This window comes from Ambystoma mexicanum, chromosome 3q, assembly GCF_040938575.1.
Source record: "Ambystoma mexicanum isolate Mex_15411 chromosome 3q, UKY_AmexF1_1, whole genome shotgun sequence".
Taxonomy (NCBI): domain Eukaryota; kingdom Metazoa; phylum Chordata; class Amphibia; order Caudata; family Ambystomatidae; genus Ambystoma; species Ambystoma mexicanum.
This window is the reverse complement of record NC_090926.1, coordinates 98,400,441-98,419,342: the sequence shown is the minus strand read 5'-3', so window position 1 is coordinate 98,419,342 and position 18,902 is coordinate 98,400,441. Positions and strand designations below refer to the sequence as shown.

General features: G+C 43.1%; 1 protein-coding gene across 5 annotated transcripts in view; it reads right to left on the bottom strand.

Annotated features, from left to right (window-relative positions):
• LOC138582170 (protein D7-like) overlaps positions 1 to 18,902 on the bottom strand; it is a 1,409,716-nt gene that overhangs the window by 857,388 nt on the left and 533,426 nt on the right. For all 5 annotated transcript variants that reach the window (XM_069653210.1, XM_069653214.1, XM_069653212.1 and 2 more), the window contains 2 exons: positions 3,785 to 3,868; positions 2,007 to 2,082 (listed from right to left, as the gene is read on the bottom strand). In XM_069653210.1, coding sequence (XP_069509311.1) covers positions 2,007 to 2,082; positions 3,785 to 3,868 — 160 coding nt within the window. The remainder of the gene's footprint in view (positions 1 to 2,006; positions 2,083 to 3,784; positions 3,869 to 18,902) is intronic.

Below are 18,902 nucleotides of genomic sequence, written 5' to 3'. Positions count from 1 at the left end.
CCCATGATAACCGCGGAGAAGTCTCACACAATGGAGGTGAATATTGGTAAAATTGAGGAGCATGTACGCATAACAGTTTATCTGAGCAGTCAGGATTAAGTAGTCACTTTATGAACAGTGTTTTTCTTTTAGCATTTGCTGAAGTGTAGACGGAGAAAAGAAAGTTGGCATGCTGTCGTGCTTTTGTTTTTGTTTCCTCTTAGACTGTATATTCTGCCAATTGCCTCCGGACACAAGGTCTGGGTAAGATAAGAAATGTAAATGTTTTGTTCGGAACACAGGCTGGTCATGTAATCTAATGTAGAGGTGCTATTTTGTATTAATGTTTATACCGCATAACCTGTTTTCAAACAATAGTGCATTTAAAAAAATTAATTTTAAAAACTGAATCAGTGGGGTTGTGTTTTTCTGCGTCTAAGTGTATTCAATGAGAAAGAGGGTGTGAAAACACACGTAAGAGCTCCAGTGTGTCGAAAGAGGTAACATTTTACCACGGGTGGCAAAACGGGAGGTAAAGTTTGGGGTCCTAGTATTTAAGTTTAAAAACGTGTGACTACTGAATTATTCATAATGAAGTGTCTTATGAACAAATCTGTCCAAGGCAGTAGTCCAGTCTCGTAGATAAGTGACTGGAGTGACAGTTCGCACTATCGAGTTCCCACATGTACAAAGCCCGCTATCCTGCGTTTAGAGCTGACCGATTAGAATACAGGTATTAGAGGGAAGCTTTGTCACATGATATAGGGCATCACCATAACCATACTGTGCCATCATTTTACCACAGTACTAAAATACCGCCAAATTATATAATAGCCCTCTAACAAAATCCCTAACAGGGCTTAGCATATATGGAAAATCTGGCCACAACAGGGCAGGAAGAAGGATAAACTACAAGATGGCCCAAGGAAAATCTTGTGGCACGGCCATTTTAGAGTATATAGTAGTCTAATTGGCATGAAGCAATAAAAATCAAAAGTGCACAAAACTGAAAAGGAATCACCATGAAAAAAGTATCAGCTGCCACTAGCCGATCCTGGACACACCATGCAAGTAACCACAAAGTTACCAAAAGTTATAGGGACACAGTGTCCCTAGCACTCTTCACACAAGGATGTGTGCAGGAAAAAAACAAAACTGCAGTATGGCGAAGAGAGTTCTCCTGCACCAATACCCATAGGGATTGACCGCTGCCCCAAAAACAGATAGGAGTAAAAAGGCAAAATGTAGGAGTTCCATTGATTCCTATGGAGGTAAATCAGCAACAACAAAAAAAGAATTCCTCCCGAGACAGGGCTTTTCCCTTCTTTACTCTGGGTCTACCTTTTGTAGGCATCCCTATGTGGTTTAATATATGTATCAGATTTTCAGTTTCACCTCTTTTCAGGAGCAGGCGCTGTGCTTTTACTACCTGGTCCCAACTTACTCTGAAAAGCCTCCCTGGGCCGACTGTGTCCCTGCCACAGCTTTTTAGTGAGCCAGGTTTGTTTCCCATTGCTCACGAGCAATACTCAGCCAGTGATGTAACTGCAGGCAAGTTATAGTAAGCACTTTTCATGTTACATCTTTAAGTGACGGGAGAGTACGTGTAGGTGGACCCACAGGTGCTCACCTCCAAGGTGCCTCTCCACAACAATCAATCCTGGAACATTAGCAGTAGGGATACACCACCTACATATGACTTCTCACACACACACACCATCATCATCCACCATACATACAGGGACTAGGGAACCCAGAAACTGCACTCACGAAGTGGGTGACTAACATACATTCTCACCCGGCATGATGCCAATTATGGAAATGCTGTAATTTAAAATGTCAGCAAATCTTTTCCAACTACTTTGTGTGCATCTGCTTTTGTTGCGTCTCCTGTTCTAGATGGTTAAAGCATTTTGACCACACTGCCTCAGAGGCGCAAACAGTTGCAATCAATCACCAACAATTTAGGCTTACAAGGATACAAAGTTAAAAAATATGCTTTTAGGGTCATGCAAATCTAAACATACCACTTTTGTTCTTCAAGGCAGGCGGTTCCACTTTGGTCCAGGACGAATGGACACGTGGACAAAGAGCAATCTTCATCTGAAAAAGCATAGAAAAAGTGAATGAAAAAAAATTCTCAACTCACTCATGTTGCTATACAACACTGCAAGCAGAAACATGGCACAAAACGCTTTTTAAAGAGAATGCCTATGAAAGACTGCTTATGAAAGTTGGGGTGTTGGCTTGGCAGCTGGGTGGCTGGCAGCCAGATATCTGAACGGTGTGCAAGTATTTACGTACTTGCACACCCTCTGCCCTCTAGGATGTCAGGAAAACTGACCTCTCACCTGATTTCTACCCCACCCCCACCCCAAACCCCCATCCCATCAGCTGGTATTTGATCCTGAAGCAGCCAAAACTAGGACTGAGCCAAGGAAGGTGGGAACTCCGATCCAGAAACCTGACAGTAAAACGGTCTCATGACAAGGGGACAGTTTTCTGTGCCATCAGATAATTATCACACAGCCCCTGTCTCCACCTACATATACACAATTGCAACACATTGGTTGTGGGCCATTAGATTTCACAACACTACACACTTTTAGAGAATGCAGGAAGAAACCTTTTTTGGGGAGGATTTTAATTTGAATTCAGATATGAAAACCTAACAAGAGTCAGGGGTTTAAACCTCTGAATACTGCAAGGGAGATTTTTCTTATGCCCCCCTGCCTACGGCCACACATCAACGTACTGGGGTTACAGCGAGTTTCCTTTAAGTTCCTGACTCGAAAACTGACAATGTCTGAGCAGTTAGGGCAAGTTGTGAGCGCGTTCAAAGACACAGTATATACTATTTATAAATGCACATAATGGAATGGCCACACAATTTACCTGTAAGCACCTACAACTCATGGTCACTATAAAGTACACTGCCACCAACCAGAACCAGTTCAAATGGCTGGGTCCAGGTAGCGATTCAGGTGGACTAAGGCGGAAACATGGGAAAAAAAAGCCCACCTTTGGAGCTCATAAGAGTACCCCAAGGTCCACATAAATAGAATCGTGTCACATTGAGACTGGGACAAACTCACTGAGAAGTGGGCAGGGCATCTCCGAGCATGTGCAAAAATAAAAGGAGACTGCAAAATTGGGGGCAAAAGCTGAACTTTCCACCATATATTTATGGCCAGGGGTCAGGTTATCCCTTTGTGGCTTTAACTTTTAGACTTAAATATGAATGCTTAGAGTTTGGGCTTAAATGTTAAGATGGTCTTGTAATGACATTTACATTTGTGTTTTTAGCTAATTGTTTGAATCTGAAGGCTGTCCCCTTGGATTTAAGCTTAATATTTCCATTTAAGGATTGCAGTATTGGGGTGGGGAGGACAAGAAATGGACACCACAAGAAAAGGTGTGATAACAGTAGAGGCAGGTGTGGTGGAAGGTGCAGACAAGAGTAAACAGGAATTGGGGGGGGGGGGGTGGACAACACTTTAGGTTATGCAGCAGGAGTTCAGAGAAGTTAATGTCATCCGACCAAAGGAGTTACTTCAGACAAAGATGTTAACTTTACCAAAACTAGGCATTTACAGCAACACTAGGCTATCATCCCCTTTTTATTGTGAGATCTCTTTGTAAAGCGAGGAGTCTGCGGACCTCAAATTCTGACTGGGACATAATTCTTATTTGGGATTTGCATTGGTTTCTGACAAATATCTCCAAAACAAACTAGGAAAGTATTTGAAAGTACACAAAAAGAAAGCATGTCCATGGCGTTCTTTGCAGACTTGGGCAGACTTACCATCTTCCCAGTTCTCTTGGCAGGGTGGGGTCTGCCAGTTGCTCTGGGACACTGGCTGCGGAGTAGCTGTATTTAAATGTATTGCTGCAAAAGAAAGTGAAAGTTACATTCTTTAGGTTGTCACAGATAGAAAATGGTGGGTGATTACAGGAAAGCACAAACACTAGAAACATCTCACTTTGTAACATTGTTTAAGTCCACTAAAAGGAGATGGCAAGTTTGAGGAGATCTGCTTTAAACTTGCATTTTGAAGGCGTGCAAGACAATGGAATGGTCAAAGATGGATATAGAGCAAAGTAAGTTTAAAGTAGGTTAGATACAACAGAACACGAGGGACACTGATGTACATAAGAATAGTTTTCTCGGATAGGTTCCACTGATGTACCCTGAACTCCAGTGGGGAGGCTAATGCAGAGAAGACATACTTGTCGGTGAAGGGAGACACAGATGAAGTTAACTGGTAGAGTGATAACCCGTACAGTCGGATGTTTGACTTTAACGAGTGGCTATACTATGAGGCAATTTCATTCATGTCAGGAGCTGGTCTGTAAATGGCTAAAATTGCGCTAATGACTGCCCACATGGGGGATGGCAATCATTTAGGATCCTGCACATCTGTATACAGCTTGGAGCTTTCCACAAGCGTGCTTGGTTAAAGCGTGCTTAGTCATATGTAACAAATAACTTTCTCCTTGCATAGCCACTTGTTGCCAGATTTCGTCACTTAGTTCCCCCAACAATACTGCCAGTAAACTCTTAAAGTAGGCATCAGGTAATATTATCCCATATATATTACCGCCGTAAATAATATCGCCGGGAAAAGGTTGCAGCGATATTATATGGGTGACCATCTATATGGGGACAGGAGCAAAACAACTTTTTTAAAAAATAAAATAAAAAGATGGGGGTTGCGGGGTGTCCCCCGCATGTTCCATGCAATAATGTCGCCACAAAAAACTGCCATTTTTCGGCGATATTTTTGCATGGCGAGATTTTTGTGGCGACATTATTACATGGAACCCTTAAAGTATCCAATGGCCAGCGGAATTCCGGCATATCTCCTTCTCAAAGACATAGATCCACTTACTCGCTCACCCAATTAGTGAAGGTAAACTGTAGACCAGATGTACCTGTCCATTGTCTGCCAAGGTACGTAATGCACTTTTGCTTTCTGCAGAAGGGGCATCTGGGTTTATTCCCTTGCCATGGTCTTTTTGGTACTGCCATTTTAGCCTTCCTACTCTGAAGCCCATTTCCCAAGTCCCCTGGTGATTCCTCTTTCCTCCCTTTGGTTTCTTCCCATTCCCCTGCTCACATTTAGTAGATCGCATGTATCGAATTAGTCATCCCTATGGTCACCACCGCTGCTGTCCTCCCAATCTGATACAGTGCGATTGCTCTGTCGTATCTAGTTCGCCGTCCTGTCCCAAGTTATCAATTTTAAATGAATGCACCCTGTCCATCTCTGCTCGTCTGCTGGCTTTCCTTGTTCCTTCCCTTTTTTCCCCTCGACCTCTTTTTCCATAACTTTTTTTGCTTCCCGAAAGACTGAGTCAAGTTGCTTTTGTGTGCTCTTAATATGCACCAAATATTTTTTTCCCCTTCTCATCCTTATTCCCAGAGCCAGTTTTGCACTCATCTCTCTTTTTGTCTATTCTTTCCTCATCTTGAGCTGCTCGCCTAGGATTTGTATATCCTGCAGCTGGTTTGAACAGTGGGTACATTGCATAGGGAGGGTGTGGCACACTTCTCCTCCACCTCCACCTCCTCCACCTCCCAGTTTCCCCTGCTCTGTCTTTTAGTTTCTTTATACAGCTTCCGGAGCCCTAAAATGTCCTGCCTCTTTTTGAGCTTGGCTCCTTTCTAGGTAGCCGACAGGTACAAGTACATACGGTCGATAATACTCTTATCGAATGTTCCCTCCATTCCTGATAACACTGCTCCACTGTATCATGTACCCACTCAAAATGGTACTTCATTATTTTATGATATTGTGCCAACTTTTTACACATGATTAAGAGGTGCATCCATGTAATCAAACGACAATATATTTTTATTAAAATACTTTGCCCTCCTGCTTTTAAGTCCCACCTAATTATTTTTCCGGTTACACTTACCCTTGCTCCTGCTCATACACAGCCACTCACTGTCATACTTACCCTTTTAACTCATTCACCCAAACTCGTTCGCACTGGCTTTCTCCACAGGCCAGTATAAGTCAAGAGGAGACTGGTTACCCCTTCCTTACTGTAAAATAGCAACAAATGCTCATCCTTTCTGAATTACGCAACGGTCTGCTTTTATTTAGGCTTCCAGCTCAAGAGTGCAGAAATCTAAATTTGACATTCATATTTTATTTAGAGACATATTTTGGTTCTTCTACATTGAGCCACATGACCTGCATAGCCAATCAGGCACAAACATACTCAACATTTACATACATTCTTCTAGTGTGATTAAACAGTTCTGCTCCTGTAGCAGTTCAACCATATTTAGTGACTTGAGGTTAGTAAATGGGTGATCGTATGTTGTTTCTCTAGACACTTGATAGCCAATGAAGTGCATCTTTCGTTGTTCAGAGCACAGGATAAGTAAAACTACAATTTCCTTATCTAAATTGTCTACATGGATTTCGGCTCTCCATTAGTGTTGCATTGTACCCACGTGTACACAATATACTGCTTATAGAGCCATCTTCAGGACATATGATTATTCATCAAGCAGGTTAAATCAGATGGTGACCCCTTTATAGCCAAGACCTTCTGTTAATTCAGGAACAAGTAAGGAGATGGCGGTGGTTGTTTCTTGTCAGGACGTACTCAGTCACCTAATTTCTTTCCAATTGAAACATTTTTTCCATAGTCATTGACATGTGGGTTTCCAATTCTGTTTTTTTCCATGCACCGTATTCATTCAAATATGAATGACGGGACAGTTTTCAATTTACTTTCAAGTTGGTACAGTATCCGCTGCTGATTTGGACGCTGTCTGTAGAACGCAAAGCGTCCCGATCAGCAGCAGATACTGTACCAACTTGATAGTAGATTGAAAACTGTCCAGTCATCCATATTTGTATGAATACAGTGCATGAAAAAAAATGGAAAAAAAAAATGAAAAAAAAGGAAGAACTTTGGACTGACTAATGTACTATGGAAGCAAGAAGCATTTTAAATGCAGTGGCTTCCTTTCAATTCTCTTATTTCTTGGGTGAACTACTGTTCCCAATAGGTGAAGTCGGATTCACATCCCCTTTACATTTATTTCAGTGAGCCAGTAACACCACACCTTCTGTGGAGTGCTGGGGGATAAAACGTTTCCCCTTTCTTACTTACCTGGTAAAATGTGTTACAATTGCAAGTTTACTTGAATGGTTGCAGTAGTTTTACCTGTATGACTTAGTCTTCGTTACTCGCAGGCTGTCAAATCAGCCTCGGTAATGCACAGAAGGGCCAGCATTCTTCTAGAATAGTGCCCTCCTTTTTTCACCATTTCCTCATTGGCTTGTTGTCTTAGGCCTTCTTCCATTCTAAGTGGGAACGACCTCGGATGGAGTTTGTCTTCGACGGGAATCCTTGGTAATTCCTGCTGAGACCCCAGAGTATCTGAGAAGGCAGGACACGAGGGAGGAGTCCAAAACTCTGCAGCCCTTTGCCCTTCACCGTGCCTGAAAAGATTCAGGTCCCAACGGGGGCTGGCTGTCCTGACTGAACATCCAGACTGCCCCTTTCTGTAAATTGCAGAAGTTGTGCTGTAGTTCCAGGAACGAAGTATTTATCATCAGGAAGTTGCTGATAAGTCGACCACTGGAGCTGAATTCAAAGAGGAAGATTAAGAAAGTACAGCGATATCCAGTGACCAGAGCCTGCTGTGTAACCAGAACCTGATGCAACCCTTCCTTCCAATCAACCCGGGAGTCCCGAATGCGATGGCTCCTACCGAGAGGCTAGTGGAATCCACTAGTCTCAAGACAACCTGCATTTTGAGCCATCCCACAACCTGCTGTGACCTTGCTGGGCTGCAAACCCCCAATACCCTGGGACCACGAACCTGAGGGCAGTACATGGTCTTCCAAAGTCCGAAACTCATTTAAACCTTGGTGGACTCCTGCTGGAGACAGACAAGATTCGAATCCCTGAAGTCCCCTCACCAGATTGCACAACCGAGAGAAGAAAATCCCACCGGCAATATTCGTTCATCTGGCTGCTGTAGAAAAAACACCAAATCCACAGAGCCACGAGAATCCATGAAGAAACCTTTGCTGGAAGCCTCCTCTGTTGACTGCTGCTGCAAGTTCCCATCCAGCGTCCAGTTCTTTCCTCTCCAGCCCAAGAACCCGGGAACTGGGTCCCATGCAGCTGCATCCTGAAGGCATCCACTGAGAAGCTTTCCTCCTATGGTACGGTGCGGCCTTGGGCAATACTTACCTTAAGTCTGTTGTGCATCCTGTGAAAAGAGTGGGTGATTCGTGTGGTTGGGAGTTTGCCCATAGCACTTGCCCAGGCCTAATGCTGGAACACATAGGAAGCCTTCTGTGAAGGCCCTAAACACTAACGCTGAAGCGAATACTTCCTTAAAATAACCTCTGGAACTTTGACTTTCCTTCAACTGAAATCTATCATGACCCGACTACAGCTGGCTCCTAGACCAATAGGGTCCCTTGTCTGCCTCAGCGAAAACTCATGCTACAGACTAGCAAAGGACTTTGTAAAAGTTAAGGATTCAGTCTTGAAAGTAGAACGTGTGTAAAAGTACCTTCTTGCAAAAGAAGCAGTGTAGTAACTGTACCTCTGTGAAACAAGAAGTTACAAAAGTACCCTTATCTTTGAGTTGCATTCTGCCCCCTAAAAAGTATATACGTTGCGTTACTAACTTTGAATGGCGTTTACCCCCCTTCTGAAAAGTATTAAGTATTGGTACTGTTGTATTATTCTTAACTGAAAGAGTGTAAACGTTAACCAATTAGTTTTACCTACCTTGAATAACAGATTGTCATTCTTAATGTGTACCATTGGGTTTAGCTTTCCCTGATCTGCTTTATACAGATCTAAAACAGTCTAGAAATTAATACTGGACTTATGAGTTGCTTGAAGTCAGTCTTAAAAGTATATGGTCTTACTTAGCTTGAATATCTGCTGCTCTTTTAAACTTTTAACACTGGGTTGTGCTTTCCCTGAATTGCATTAGTGCTATCCTAAAAGAGTTTAATAAAGTGCTTACTTACATTAGAAACTGTATTGTACACTTCTTAAAAGTATACTGGGTATAACTAGCCATTAGGTAGAGGATCGTTATGCACGAATAGGTTACTTACCTTGAAGTACATTGCGTCTTAAACCGTAAGATGAGAAATACGTGGGAGGACAATCCATTCAAAATTGTGTGTTCATACTTAGAGTAGCTTAGGGCCACTCCAGAAAGGTTATTAGCCTATTTGACATAAAACAATTGACCTAATGACCAATTTTGTTGAATTTTGCATGGGTAATTTGGTCTTCGGGTCAATTTGGATGCATGTATTGAAAAATACGAACCATGGAGAGCAGGTGTTGCGGGGTGTCCCCCGCTCCCCATGTTGTATATCTTGCAATTTGGGGGTGCAGGGGTGCCCCCCACTTCCATAAAATTGGTGGCGGGGTAGAAAAACGCATATGCGTTTAAATTGGGACCCAAGCAAATTCATTTTCAGTAAGTTTGCTGCGATCCAACAAACAAATAAAATGGATAAAACGTACCCAAACCTCCAGAAAGTATACAAGTTGTTTTACTAGCTCGTTAATAATTCTAAAGAGTAATGTTGCAAGGTGTATACTTGTAACTGGGTTGGTTTATTATGTGATTTCTATAACGGAGTGTCACTGCATGGCTGACCGGTTCAACTACCCTTGAATTACTGATTGTATTCTAAATGTATATAGAACATGGTGGTTTTACTCCCCAGGAATAGCTGACTGGCATACCCAATGTTTTGTAGGTTTGACTCACCTTGACTAATCAATAAGGTTATACTTTGGGTTGTATCCAAAAGTATTGAGTTGGTTTTTACAATTGTGTTTATATGTTCTAGTACTGAACCAAGATTTCTCTTTGCCTATTTGTATTATAAACTCTTATTTTTACAATACATTGTGCTTCAGTGTTTCTTTGGACCATATGTATGCTACAATGTCTTTGTACCAAGCTACAGCCCTCTCCTACCTCCTAAGAGAAGCCTGGCTGCTCTGTCCAGGCTACCCACATTCTCAGGTGGTACAGCCTGATACTAAGAGTGGAGCTTATGTACTGCCTCAGATTTGTTTTTTATGAAGTCTTGGTAGGACTTTAGAAAAACTGTTTAAACACCCTTTCCTGGAGAAAGTTGCTGCTTTACTGAGCAAAGAGTTGGTTTGGGTACAAGCACAGATGTGGGGTCTGGGACTGTCAAGTTCCAGTACACATCCTGGTACCCAGACTTCTGTTGCAAGGCAGATGTGGCAAGCTACTATCCACAATTGGATAGCCACTTTGAATGGTGCAGATCCATACCATTGGCGGACCAATCTGACTCGAGCAGCCATTCTTCAGATAATTGGAGTCAATTCTTCTCCGAGGAAGATCGAACCAAGGAGATGGAGATGGAGATGACCAGCACAAACTACAGTGAAGTCTTGGTGAATCTCTGCTCCTCAGTGCTTCGACTCCTGGTTTGGTGGGAACAATCAGTTTCAACCCCTAGAGAATGTGTGCCTTCAAAAGTGCCTCTGGACAAACAAGTGGACTCCACAGCTCTCTTCTGGAATACCTTGCTACAGCAGCCACTGTTCTCAGGGCATCCTTGGAACTTGTAGGAGCTTAAACTTGTACAAGACACCTGCTCTTGCATTTTCAGCCTTCTTTTTGCCAAGTATTTTTAAGAGGCAGTTGCAATTCGTGATGGGTCTAATATTATTTGGGTCTGTGGGGTCAATTCCGGATTTGTTGGGCAGGTGAGTGACTGTCTTGATTGTGTCCGGGACAGGATTGTCCTGAAAAGAAGAGTTAACCAGGCTAGTAAGGAAAGGCGCAAATAGTTGTGCTCCAGAATCACTTTGGGCGGAAGAAAGTGATTCTGGACATTTGGTGGGTCGCATCGTGGAAAGCATACTCCCGATGTTAGTGCTAGAGATCGGGGACATTGTTAATTTAATGTGTTCTTGATTCGTAATGGTTGAAACTAGTGGGTTTTTAATTGGAAAAAGAGGCCAGGTCATTTTTTATTTTATCCCTGGCTTTCGTTATTTTAGCTTCAAAGGCCGCTTGTACATCGGTGCAGTCTGGAGCTGTGTGCGAGAGTGATATGGATTGCACTTTAGGTTTCTCCAATGATTTTAATATCCCAGAGCTTTCCTCGGCTGTTTGAAGCCTCATTGATCAGAGTATTAAAAATGTTCTTTAGTTTCCACTATATTGAGTTTATATAGTTTTTCCTGCACTTTCCAAGCATTTTTATTTTCATCAGTTGGGCATTTTAGCCACTGGTGTTCTAGTTGTCTTTTGGCCCTTTTCAGAGAGCTACGCTCTGGAGTGATTTTTGGTGCTCAATATCAGCCCTAACCACCTTCAGCCGGAGTGGTGCTACTCCCATCCACAAAAGTGGTGGAGAAGGAGTTCACCAGGGTATCCGCAGAGTCGGTGTCGGCTGTGCAGGACATACGTGATTCCATGCAGACTTGGATATCAGGTGGAAGTACCCTAAAGTTCCGACTAATTACTTTTCTTTATATTGTTTGAGATTTTCAGGGAAAGAACCTCTAGCTGGATGTGAAAATCAGCAGCATAGTGGTCAGATGTGCGATCAATGTGTGCCAGGAGATTTCTAATCACCACACAGTCCAGCATATTGTTTTTGGCAGTGGTGGGCTTATTATTGAGAACTTGGTGGTTGATGTTATGGAGGGCCAGTTCCAAGCCAATGGCCTCTGTCCACAGTGCTTCCCCGCCAACAATTTAGAGCCCTAAGAGGGAGACAGATTTTGGCCCACTAAATTTGCTCAGTAACTGAACAATCTCGTTCAAACCCGGCCTTGCCGATGGAGGGCTGTAGATCAGAATAAAATGAATACAGCTCTGGTTAGACTGTCATTAATGTGCATGATCTCACAATCTTGACATCTACAAGGAGATGTGAAAAATGCAAGTTGCCCTTTGTGATAAAGGCCATTCCCCCTCCCCCACCATGGCAGTGTTCACCGTTTTTGCAGAAAATGGGAGCATTTCTCAAAGAATGCCAAATCGATCTTCGGACCACTGGCATCAGTGATCCACATTTCTGTAAGACATATGGAGGTCCCCATCGAATACGAAATCATGATTGTCACGGGCATGACTGTTAAGGAACTTGGGGTTTAAGAGGGCCATTTCAAATTTTTCCTGCCTGCCCCAGTATATGGTGATGCTATTCTTCCAACTTCCTTAATTGATTTAATCAGGGGAAGTGCTAGGCCATGCCCACTCATTGTTGCTTATGAAGGTGATCCCCCCGACTGATGAAAGATGCGGCAAATGGAGAGGCATGGGAGCACCGTTGATCCAGGGCTTTTGTAGGTGACCCAACCTTGACCAATTCCTGAGGAATCTGTGGTCGTGGGCTAAAGGATTGTACCTCTGGGGATTGGGGAACCTCAATGTTTGCACACTGCAAAAACGGGCCTTGTATATTAGGACTCAAGGTGGAGGCAGGCTGCGTTTCTAGGTTGATGCTCAACTGGGGGTATATGAAATTACCATGATCATCTCGAGATCACCAGGCCAGCTAGAACCGGTTACTCTGAGTGCCAGTCCTCAAGCGGTGCCACAAGTTCTTCGTGAGGTTGGATATAAAAGATCTCAAAGTACACCAGGAGGAAGGGCTACCACATGGGCAAAAGGTAAACTTACTGTGTGGGATGGAATCAGAGCTGAGCTTTGTTTCACCTAGCCTGACTAGTACCTATTGAAGTCTGCAAGGTCAATTAAAGATTAGTAAAAGCGCACTAGGGCTGCTGGGGAATTTAGTCCAACGTTTGTTGTAGAAAATGTCAATATGGCAAAAGCATGTAAATATTATGAATGCACACAGGAATTAACTCGAAACCGTTTTGCCAAGCACGAAGACCAATTTTACCAAAACACACCAGAATATGCTCTAAGCAGCTTTAAGGAACCAGAACTTTGTTTCATTTCACCTAGTCTGACAAGTGCATATGCAATCCCTCATGTGCCAGTAAAGTGCCAGAGTGGGGAGAGACTGAAAAGCACTCCCAAGTGGGGAGTGCAAAGGAAAGAGGTTCTTGAGTGGGAACTTTTGGAGGGGGATGGAAAGTGCTGCCTCTTTGAGTGTAAGGAGGAAGGTCCAGAGTGGGGAAGAGGGACAAAGAAATCCCAAACGTGGACCAAACCCAAACAGTCATGCGCTGGAGGACCTGTACAAGATTAGTCACCAATAACTTAAACTTGGACTGAAAACCTAGGCAAGAGGCCTATAATTACGAAGGATAAAAGTTTGTCAGAAGCCAGTAGCCACACTTTAAGAGGCAGTTCCTCAATCTACCCTGGTTGTTTATTATTTCCCCCCCCCCCTCCCACCCATTTCTTTTTTTAGGGCAGGGAAAAGTGATAAAGATTCGGGACCAAGGACTTAATTTATGTACAGACATCCGGACAAGCACCTTTAGCAGAGAATAGAGCGCCTTGAACCATGCCTTGTTGTGAAGAGTCCAGATTCTGATCAACCTCAATGTTCGGCTGGAAGGAATCGGGAACAGATTAATAAGCACAGCAACTAGTCCCGTGTCCGAAACTGACCTTTGCAACAGTGACCCCTGGACCTTCCTCAACCAGACCAAAAGCCTTCCCCTACAGATTCCGAAACCTCAGCAATGATCTCTGGAGAAACCTGAGGTAGAGGGGTAAAATTACATCTGTTCCCCTACTACCACGTGGTTTTCCCTAGGGTTACATGGCCATAAAGTCCTGTCCCTAAATCACTCTTTCCTGACTTTGTTCAGTGGAGGCTTGGCTAAGGATCCCTTCCTAGGCTCATCATAGTGACTGGTATGGAGTGAGTTTAATTACCTGAACTTTTGAATTGTAACCACTGGCATCAACCAAACGCCTAGTAAACCTACATGAAAAGAATAACATTGGAACCAATGGCTTTAGGGCAAAAAGATCCCCAAGGGCTGGTTTGTTTATTTATAATGCGCGCCGGACCCAAAGGTAACCAGGTGCAACAGATACAGAATATGCAAAGCTTACAATGTTACAAAAGTCTGGTGTATACAAAGTTACAATATTTACAATGGTGCATAGATGTACATTTTACATATTTACACAGATACAGTGTGGGCAGATGGTTGAAAGCATATGCAGTTAATATACAGGATGCCATCTATGTTTAAGTTATATACAAGTATAGGACGATTTCTAGTACATTTAGTACATATAAACAGTTCCTTTGGCTAAGGAATCGGCGGGATCTAGAATGGTAACTACAGATTGTTAGAGATGATGTGTTTGATAACGTTTCTTCTGAAGTGAGAAAATGGTTGGTCAACTCAGGTTATGAGGCAAAGCATTCCACCGTTTGGCCGCTATCACAGGGAAGCTGATACCGCCAATTTTGGCAAGTTTAAATCTCAGTACCACCCGACAGTTGGTATTGACTGTTCTTGTCGGTCTGCTAGATACTTCTCTTTATTTTGTCAGGCAGGTAGCTAGGAGCTGCATTGTTGAGCCTTGTGGGTCAAGGAGATAATTTTTAGATGGATTTTGTCATCAGTAGAAAGCCATTTATAATGGTGTCCGGTGGAGGAGATATGCCCCCTTTTGTTTATGCCAAGTGCAGCTATGAGGGCATTATTTTGTAGGGTTTGAAGCCTTTGGGTGATGGCTTTGTTAGCTCCACTGTACAGGGCATTACAGTAGTCGAGTCGTGAGAGTATTAAGGCTCTCGCCAAGATCATACAACTGTCATTAGATAGGAAAGGTTTACCTGCTCTTATTAATTTACAGGTATACGCTGTGGTTAATGCTAAGGAGTAGACCCGTTTAGTAAATGACATGGTAGAATCAAGGAAAAAACCAAGAGTTTTAACTTCCCTAGAGACCTTGATGGCTTTGCCCTCTATACTGAACGCAGCGTAGTTGGGGCCTAATTTATTGATATTGGTCTGTGAGCCCAAAATGATCAGCTCGGTCTTATCATTCAGGCATAGACCACGAGATGCCATCCATGCCTGAATGATGAGATACACTATTCAACTCCATGTCCATACCGTGATCCCCAGAAAGCGGGAGGAGAATCTGCATAGTTCGTGTAGGTGATACCTAGATGGTCCAAATCATCGAAAAGGGGTTTGGTGAATATATTGTATAGAGTCGGGGAGACACAGGAGCCCTGGGGGACTCCACATGTGATTGGTGTAGGGTCTGCTCCGAAGGGAACAAACTTGCATAGTTCTCCATAAGATCAAAAGCAGCTGAGAGATCAAGTAAGAGGAGGAGTGCTGTCTTTCCTTGATCTCTCAACTCATCTATTTGGGTCTTTAAATCAATGAGGGCTGTTTTGGTTCCATGCAGTGGACGGAAGCCAGATTGTCTAGCTCCCAGTAGCTTATGTAGTTCAAGATGTTTTTGAATTTGTGAGTATGCCACTTTGTCCAGTATCTTTAATAGAAATGGTACCGTAGTAATTGGATGGTAATTAGTGGGGATAGAAGGATCTAGTGTCTGTTTCTTGAGAAGCGGGAGCACCCAAGATTGTTTTAAGTTAGCAGGGATGTTACCTGTAGAGCATGAAGCATTAATAAGTTTGGAGATGGAGGGTGATCGATCTCTATCCAGGTCTTTTATTATCTGTGCAGGGCAAATATCACCTTTACAATTAGGTTTAAGGGAGAGGATAATTTTCTCTACCTCCAATGTATTAGTTTTGGTGAAGGAGAATGTGTTAGTTTGGTCATTGAGGATAGCATTGGGTGGTGACAGAGTGATTGGGAAGGTTGAGTCTTTTTTAATTGGATTTTGTTTTGGAGGGTGTTTATTTTATTCGCTAAGGAATGTTGGCTGTCTGCACACCAAGTCTGGTCCTTGGTGCAAGTGTCTGGCGTGGCAATGGGTGACTCAAGTTATTTCAAAAAGGAGAAGAGTTCCTTCATATTCGAGTTCGAGTTGGCAATGAGATCATTGTACGAGTTTCGCTTTGCCAAGCAGACTTCCGGTTTATAATGGCGAGAGATAGCCGTTAAGTTGGCCTTATTCACATCAGTTGGGCATGATTTCCACGTTGCTTCACTTTTTCTCTTTGTAAGGCGAAGGGCCTGAAGTTCAGGCGTGAACCATTTATTTAAATGGGCCTTTGGTTTGCTTGTTCGCAATTTAAGTGGGGCAATTTTGTCCATTGTGTCGAGCATGATTTGGTTATATTCGTGCACTAGGGTCTAGGTTGTCCGGCAGTGCATTTAAAGTTGGGAGGATAGCGGGCATGATATTGTCCACTGTCATATTCTTTTTGTTTCTGGTAGGGCAGGGTGGTGCCGAGGCTATGGTAGATGGACGGGTGGTTAGGCGGTTGAAGGACACCAATGAGTGGTCGGTACAGGGTATTAGAGAGATAGACCAGATAGCAGCTGTGCAGTTGGAATCAGCGACCCAATCTAATATTCTGCCCTTCAGATGAGTAGGGGTGTTAAAGGGTGAAGCTATACATCTGTTTTATTGAAAGTGCATAACAATATTGGAATAGATGTTTTACTTGCTTTAAGTGCGTCTTTTAAAGGCCTAACAAATGTTTTTTTTTTTTTTTTAACTTGGCCAACTTGAATTATTGGTGTTCTGTGTAGAATCATTGTAGCACTAGACTACTCTTGCAGCCCTCCTGAGACGAAGCTTGATTGGGTTTGGCTCTTCAGTGTCTCCCAGTTTACCCGGATAGGTTGGCCTCCCAGGAGTTGATTTTGGAAATCCATCTCAACAGCGACCTTGGCACCAGTTTCTGCGAAACAGCACTTTAGTCTGAATTGGTGCATTCGCCAAATTATCAATTGCAGGAGCAAGCCATGGCAAAGATAAAGGGGGCAGGGAAATCGGGAATGTCAGCTAAAAGAAAAATAGCCTGCGTAGAGTCCTCATCAGAAAACTAATTTGAGAAAGCTTCCAAAGGGCAGGGAATTTGTCCCAGTTTACACAACATTTTGTAAGGTTTCCTTCTTAAACCAGCAAATTTGACAATCCCAGCTGCCCATAAATCTACAGGTTCCACCCTGCCAATGGACACTAATGAGGTTGGTAGCAGGCACATCATTCTGTAGCAGTAGTTACCACGAGAAAGGTTAAATGGTCTTGCAGGTCTATTTCGAGTGGGAACTGACTTCAATGGTTTTGAGGGAAGCGAGCCACTTAGTTTAGAAGGGAAATAAAGTCAAAGTTTCAGTCACTGAGCTTATGACAGTTCTATTACTCATCCTTCTGGAGCTACTGCAGTGACCTGCAGTAATCCAAGTAGCTATTTCCTTTACTTTAACTGAGTTAGCCATTAACATTACTTGAAATGGTCTATGCCACCTGGGGCCAAGGCAGACTTCAGGTGATTTCTCACCAGTACAAAGTCCTCTGGTTGCAGAGAATGGCAGACATCATCTGGATCCTTGGGCACAGTCGTTCACTAGTTTGCGGATAAAACTGATAAAAAAAATAAGGGATCCAACATAGTCAAGCAGCTTATCGGCTATATGTACATTTTGATCAGCACTCTTTACTGGAGGAGATGAAGGTAGTCTCAGTGGGGCAGCCAAATAAATTGTGAGGACTCAGTCCTGACTTCAAGTACTCCTACTAAACAGAACTTGTGCCAGTGCCTCTGGTCACTTTAATCCAGTCTCCCGGCATAGCTGGACTCGTTTATTTTTTTAGGATTCCATTCAAATGCTCTACTGCTCCCGTTGACTGAGGATGGTGTGTATAGTGGAAGTTCCGTTGCAAATTATGAGCAGTCAAGAGTTTAACAATCTTATTGAAGTGTACCATGGTCACTGTTAAACCAATAGGTATTCCAAATCTTGACAAAAACACTTTGTTAAAGTCTTAGCTACTGTAATTGCATCTGCCCTCCTATGTAGGTATGTTTTCACCCAGCCAGGCAAGGTGCACATATACTGTATATTGTTGCAGTTGGAGAAAACCTACACGTTTACAAAAAAGGACCATAAGGTGGCATGTGTGCTCCCTTTGTGGTTGGGACTGCTCATCACACATTGTTTTGGAGATCAAACCTCTACAATATTCGTTTGCCATTGCAGCAAACCCCAGTGTACACCAAGTCTCATTCAGAATGGAAATCATCCCACTTTGGCTAACATGTGCTTGTCCGTGACATATCATGACCAAGTGAGAGCGCAACATTTTGTTGCAACCGAAAGTCCCAGTTCATCTTTCTGTAGTTAGCGCTCATGTAATAAGACACCCTTTACATATTCAGTAATCTTTCAAATTGAGGGAGCATGCTCTTGTATCAAGTCTGAAAAGGAGGCAGTTCAGGCATTTTCTGAATTGAAAAAACAGCCATCTTGAGCGTTGGCAACTGCTGCCAGCTTTAGAGTGGAGTCCTCAAAATTGTTATCGCAGCCAATGTCACTTCCCAGTGACTGCTGTTCTTGCTATATGTTTAGGGAGCATAGTGTCATAGGCATACTCTCAGATTGTTCTTTATAGGGGACCCAGAAGAAGTCAAACATGCCCTTTTTTTTGCCACAATTTTACAAAATCGTGGGCCACTGCAAAGGCAAACCATGAGTCCATGTATACGTTCACAGGCTGTTCCACCAGTTTACAGGCCCTTAGAGTGACTTTCTGGCAGCAGTTACTTGTTTCCAGTACCTTGATGCCTCTTCTGAGATTTGTTGCAATTAACATTTCTACCAACCTAACTGACCTCATGTTGAGTGCCGTGTGTCCCCGCCAACTGTGCCTAGGTAACATTGAAAGATTTACCACCTCTCCAGGGGCACATACAGCATACCCATTAACCAACAACTGGCCATTCGGATGTCGATAACCCGGCATCCACGAAAAATCAAGTCTGGATTATCTAAGTCAGATTGTTCTGTGAAATTAAGCGGAAACTAGC